Below are 6,000 nucleotides of genomic sequence, written 5' to 3'. Positions count from 1 at the left end.
TTCTAACCAGATCACCCTCCTATTTTTTTTTTTTAAACTGTTTTCCCTCAAGCATCAGGCTTTATCACCACTATTAATATTCATTCTAGCTAGCTTGAAGTATTTATTTATTAATGCCTCCTAAACTCCTTGGCTTGATCATGTGAGTGCTGATCAGAGAATCACAGAATCATGGAATGGTTTGGGTTGAAAGTGACCTTGAAGATCACCTACTTCCAACACCTCTGCCATGATGTCCTGGTTTTGGCTGGGATGGAGTTCATTTTTTTTTTTTTTTTTCCAAGTAGTTGGTACAGTGCTCTGTTTTGGATACAGTATGAGAAAAATACTCTGATGTTTTGCTCGTTGCTAAGTAGTGCTTACCCTTAGTCAAGGACTTTTCAGTGTCTCATGCTCTGCCAGTGAGGGAGAAGTGCATGAAAAGCTGGGAGGGAGCATGGCCGGGACAGCTGACTCACAGAATCATGGAACGGTTTGGGCTGGAAGGAGTTCCAGTTCCAGCACCTCTGCCACAGGCAGGGACACCTTCCACTAGATGAGGTTGCCCAGAGTCCCATCAAACACGGCCTTGAACAATTCCAGGGATGGGGCATCCACACCTTCTTCTGGAGAACTTGTGCCAATGCCTCACCATCCCCAGAGTAAAGAATTTCTTCCTACTGTCTAATATAAACCTACCCTCTTTCAGTTTAAAGCCATGTCCCCTTGTTCTCTTGCTACAGGCCCTTGTAAAAAATCCCTCTGCAGCTCTCTTGTAGCCCCTCTTAGGTACTGAATGGCTACAGGCAAGGTCTCCCCAGCACCTTCTCCAGACTGAAAAACCCAATCCTGTCAGCCTGTCTTCAAAGGAGAGGTGCTCTAATCCTCTGAGTATGTCCATGGTCCTCCTCTGGACTTGCTCCCACAATTTCTCACGTTGGGGACCCCAGAGCTGATGCAGGACTGCAGGTGGGTTCTCACCAGAGCAGAGCAGAGTAGCAGAATTCCCCCCCTTGCCCTGCTGGCCATGCTGCTATTGAGTTCCCATCCTGCATAAGCTTTTTAGTCAGGGAAAAAAAAAAAAAAAATCGAATTTCTATTTGCTGCACATTTGCTCACTCTTCTCACAACCTTCCCACTACTTCTTTACAAACATCTCACACGTTTCTTCATGTCTGCTAGAGCATTTCCGAGGAAGAGCAACGGAATATGAGAATGCACTCTCTGTATATGGTTACATTTCAGAAACACACACAATTACTGTGGTAGCACGCACGAACCGAGGGCGTAATTCAGCAACTTCTCCTTCTGGCAGCACAACCAGCTGCGGAGGTCCTCTCCAACCCGTGTCTCTCTGGGGCGTCCCCTCCGACCTCTGTGGCGTGATCCCTGCGGCCAGCGTGACGCGGGGTGTCCCCTGTGCTATCCCACACCTATTCCCCGGGCTGCCACCTCACTAAGAAGAACACTGCCCCGTCAGGAACACGCTTAGAAACGCTTCGCGCTGCGCCGCACAGGCGGAGCGGGGCGCTCAGCCGGGCTGCACAGCCGAGGGAAGCGCTGGCACATGGCAATTCCCGCCCCTCGCTGGGACCTGCTGGGTGAGGGGAAGGAAAGGTTCCTCGGCTGTACCACTGCGGGCTTTACGGGTGAGGACGACATGAGGCCACTGCCGCTCGCCTCGGCACCATCCGGCTCCTCCGAGCCGACCAGGGCCGGACCCAACGCAGCATCCCAGCGCTACATCCGGCTCGCTGCCCCGGCGCCCGGGCGCTCTCCCCAGCCTCCTCTTCCCCCGCTTCGGCGCCCCCCCGCGCGGTGAATGGTGCGAGCCGCAGGTGTGGCCGGCGGGACAAACCAACAGCGGGCGGGGGGGGATCGGCGCGGCGGGAGGGCGGGACGGGACGGGGCTGGCAGCGGGTGCATCCGCGGGAGCGAAGCGGGCGGAGCGGCCGCCGCGGGAGATTGAAGTGCCGAGGCCGCGGCGGGGCGAGGAGCGTCAGGCGCTGCCGGCACTGCCAGCGTCGCCCGCGGGGAGGAGAATAGGAGGAGGGGGCCGGTAAGTGCCATGGGCCGGCGGCAGCGGGAGTGCGGCCCCGGCGGCGGCGGTGCCGGTGCCGGAGCGGCGGGCGGGGCACGGCGGGGCAGCGGCCGCGGCTCGGGGGCCGCCCCTGCCCGGGTGCCTGTCCCCGGCCTGCCCCGCCGAGCCGCCCGTGCCCGAGCTGCGGTGGGAGAGGGCGCGTGGCGAACCGGGAAAGGGCGCGCGAGGCCGGCGAGCACCGGGCTGCTCTCCCCAAGGTTGCTGGCCCAGGTGTTGGGACAGGCAGGCCGTGACCTGGATCACAAAACCAATCTTGGTTTAAAGATAAAGTTAGATCTATTTTTTTTTCTTCCCTGAAAAGAATTTTTTTCGGCTTGAGTCAGCTTCCTGGGCTGATTCAGGGTAGGGGCAGTGAGAGGAGAAACTCGTGGCTGGAGCTGATGCACGTGGTATAAGTGCTGGGCGAAAGTGTTAATAAAGCTGCCGGCTAATTAGAACATCTGCATTAACTCTAATTAGAGCATATGTAGGAACTGTAGTTAGAACATCTGTAATAACTCGTGAATTATAATTTGGTCATTCTTATCTTAATGGAGCATTTATTGTAATGCTGAGGTGTTTCAGGTGCCTTTGGTGGATGCATTTCTCCTTGAGCCTTAGCAAGTATGTGTACAGAGTAGATTTCTTCATTGAGAACTAAAAATCTTTAGAAATTGATTCATTCTTGTATAGTAGCACTTGGAAAAAACTGTGGGTGATCATCACTTGGTCAGCTTCAGGGGCTGATTGCAGGAGGAACAGGATTTTAGAACACTGACAACTAGACGACTTTAATGCTCTAATTTGCTGTGTATTCACTTATCAGAATCACATTTACATCCTGTCACATACTGAATGGCCTGGTGTGTATAGGCATTCTTGAGTCTAACAGATGTGATGAAAGGCATTTGCCCTTCCCCTCACCAGCCTTTAGAATCACAATGACAAAAGGCTGAAATATATGAGAAGACAGATTTGTTAAATATTAGAGCACAGTTCTGCCTTTAAACATGACAAATAGAGTGAGGAAAAAATTGGATATTCCTAAGAAACTCTGTAACTGGACACCAGTATGATATGTCTCAAAAGTATCTTTCCAAATTATTTTTCCCTACAGAAGAAGTAGCTCTCACATGCAGGACTGCTGCCCTGAGTTCCTTGAGTGAGTGTGGTAGCTGAGTCAGTGGCAGCAACTGTTTATAGTTCAGCCTTGTTAGATGAGGTTTCCCATCTTCTGGGGAGAAGCTGGAGCTTTCCCTCCAGCCCCTTGCTGGTATTTTTATCCTCTTCCGTGTCTAAAACGTCGATCCTTGTGCTGCCTCACTGTGTCTTGGAGGCTTGACTGCGGGTAGAGCTTTGCTTTCACTTCTTTCACTTTCTGTTCTCCTTGTCTACAGATACAGAGATATGAGGAACTGGCATTTGTTTCTTATTCCTTTCTGGCAAACCTGAGCTTCTGTTAGAGACGGTGTGGTGCTGGTGGAGCACTAGACTTGGGTTGGCTTGTAACTTGTGTTTATTTAATAAGTTACTTATTATTACCTAAGGATCTCAAGTCACCACCCTCCCTAGGCTTACTACTATCAGCTGAAAGTAATAATCAGGGTTTCTGTTCAAGTTGCCTTACAAGTTTGAAGAGCATCCTTCCTTGTCACATTTTTGCATCAAAACCTTCTAAATCCTGTTTATAATGCCAAGCAAAATTTAATCATGCGGTTGTGATACAAATGTTTAGGCTTCTTACAACTAGGAGTGGCATGCAAAAAACCTAATACATTAGGAGTATTGAAAGGCAGTGGCTTTTTAAAATCCCATTTTCAATCAAGCCCTCTTTTACTCTCTCAGTTTTATTTTCATCTTCTTTCCTGCAAGTGGATGGAGTTAAAAAATAATCTTACAATCTCATCTGTTGGGGGGAAACCCCAAACCAAATAAAACCTACCTAGACACAGATACTGCACATACTGTGGATTAGATATCAGACAGAATCATAGAACGTTAAGGGGTTGGAATGGACCTTAAAGATCATCTAGTCCCAACTCCACTTCCCTGTGAAAGGACACCTCTCACTAGACCAGGTTGCTCAAGGCCTTGTCCAACCTGGCCTTGGACACTTCCAGGGATGGGGCATTCACAGCTTCTGTGGGCAACATGCTCCAGTGTCTCACTACTCTTACAGTAGAGAATTTCTTCCTAATATCTAACATAAATTTCCACCCTGTGAGTTTGAGTCTGTTATTTCTTGTCCCATCACAGTTCCGAGTCCTTCTGCTTCCTTTTAGGTTTCCTTCAGATACTGGAAGCTTGTTGTTTGTTTTCCATGCAGCTTTCTCTTCTCCAGGCAGAACAGCCCAAACTTTCTCAGCCTGTCTTTGTAGGGGAGGTGCTCCAGTCTCATTATCAACTTCGTGGCCTCCTCTGAACTTGCTCCAACAGTTCCATGTTGTTGTGCTGGGAGCACCAGAGCTGGGCACTATATTCCAGGTGGAGTCTCAGCAGAGGGCAACAGAAGGGGAGAGAGTCCCCCCCACCTTGCCCTGCTGCCCACGCTGCTTTGGATTGAGCCCGGTTACATCTGGCTTTGTGGGCTGCGAGCGCACACTGCCGGCTTATGCCGAGTTTTCCACCAGCCACTCCCGCGGTGTTGGTTCTAAGAAGCAATGGAATGATCCTGACCGGGAGCAAGGCTGACAGCCCGGCCCCGGGCGCTGTGTCCGCCTCCTCCTGCTTCCTCCTCCTCCTCCGGGACTACGGCTCCCAGCAGCGCCCGGGCTGAAAGTGAAAATAAGCGCCAGGTTACGCTCCTGTTTGCGCCCTCCGCCTCTCTCCCTCCCGGCGGGCCGCACGTGTCCTTCCTTTCCCTTTTGTTTTCCGCCCGCAGGCCGGCCGTGCGCCCGGGACGCGCCCGCTCCCCGCGCACCGGGACCCGCCGGAGCTGCCCCCGGCCCTCCGCAGCGGCCGGGCAGCCGCGGGTCCGGGCCGCGCAGGAAACTTCGCCGCTTCTCTCCGCGCTCCCCACATGCGAGTGGACAAGGCGAAGCCGGCTGCCGCTCTTCCTGCCGCTCCCGTTCCTGCTCCTGCGGCTGCCGGCGGGCCAGCGCTGCCCCCCGCTCCGGCTGTTGCACCTGTGCCCGGCCCCGGAGCTGCGCCGAGGCTTCTCCTCGCCATGTGGGACTAGGAGGGTGCGGCGGTCTCCTCGGTGAGCATGGATGCGGCGGGCAGGGCCGGCGGAGGGGAGCAGAGCCACCCCGGCAGCGACGCTCCCGGGGACACGTCCATGGACCGCTACCTGCGATCTCAGGGCTTGTACAGGAAGAAAGTGGCCAAGGATGGCTCCTGCCTTTTCAGGGCTGTGGCCGAGCAGGTAACTGGTTACATAAACAAAGCTCCTTCTCACGAAAGCATGGGAAGCGGATCTCATTAGTGGGTGGTAATTAGTGTTAAAACGCAGACAGGTATAGGTTAGGGTTGTGCAGTCATGTGCCAGTGAGAAACGTGACTTTATAAAAATAATTTCCACCTTGCGAGGTGAGAGAAGTTACGGGTGTTCAGCTGCCTCCTGCCACCAAGAAATCCTTATCTGTTTTGACCTTCCACCGCCTCCTCAGAGCTTTTTTCAGTGTAAGATCTCAACATCGAAATACAACTGCTGGGTATGAGATTGTCTAGGAAAAGGAATTTAGAGCTGAAAAGACACGTTCTTAGTTTTGTTAATTAGTTGACTGTAAAATTAGAGAAAGTGAGCAATTTATTTTCTGTTCTTCCTGTTGAATTCCCCTCCCCCATTTCAGTGTTAATGTTAAAGGGAAAAAAGCGACAGCGTCATCTTGTCTTAAGTACAAGCAAACAGCAGTGGGAGCTCTGGTGCTTCTGATTGTGGGAACCCAGATTCCTGTGCTAATTATACACAGATCACTTTAAAAAAAAAATTCCTTTCCCCA

The 6,000-nt window shown here is 52.1% G+C and overlaps 1 protein-coding gene across 11 annotated transcripts in view; it reads left to right on the top strand.

Moving 5' to 3' along the window:
• Positions 1-1,884: 1,884 nt before the first annotated feature.
• Positions 1,885-6,000, top strand: part of OTUD4 (OTU deubiquitinase 4) — a 28,463-nt gene continuing 24,347 nt past the window's right edge. For 10 of the 11 annotated variants that reach the window (XM_021549278.4, XM_085579204.1, XM_085579205.1 and 7 more), the window contains exon 1: positions 2,163-5,423. In XM_021549278.4, the coding sequence (XP_021404953.3) occupies positions 5,265-5,423 (159 nt within the window). In that variant the 5' untranslated portion in view covers positions 2,163-5,264. Of the gene's footprint in view, positions 2,039-2,162; positions 5,424-6,000 lie in introns of those variants that run through there. The other variant, XM_085579201.1, reaches the window with a different exon arrangement.

This window comes from Lonchura striata, chromosome 4 (assembly GCF_050655825.1).
Source record: "Lonchura striata isolate lonStrDom1 chromosome 4, ASM5065582v1, whole genome shotgun sequence".
Classification (NCBI taxonomy): domain Eukaryota; kingdom Metazoa; phylum Chordata; class Aves; order Passeriformes; family Estrildidae; genus Lonchura; species Lonchura striata.
The sequence above is the reverse complement of the archived record's forward strand: the minus strand, read 5'-3'. Positions and strand labels throughout refer to the sequence as shown.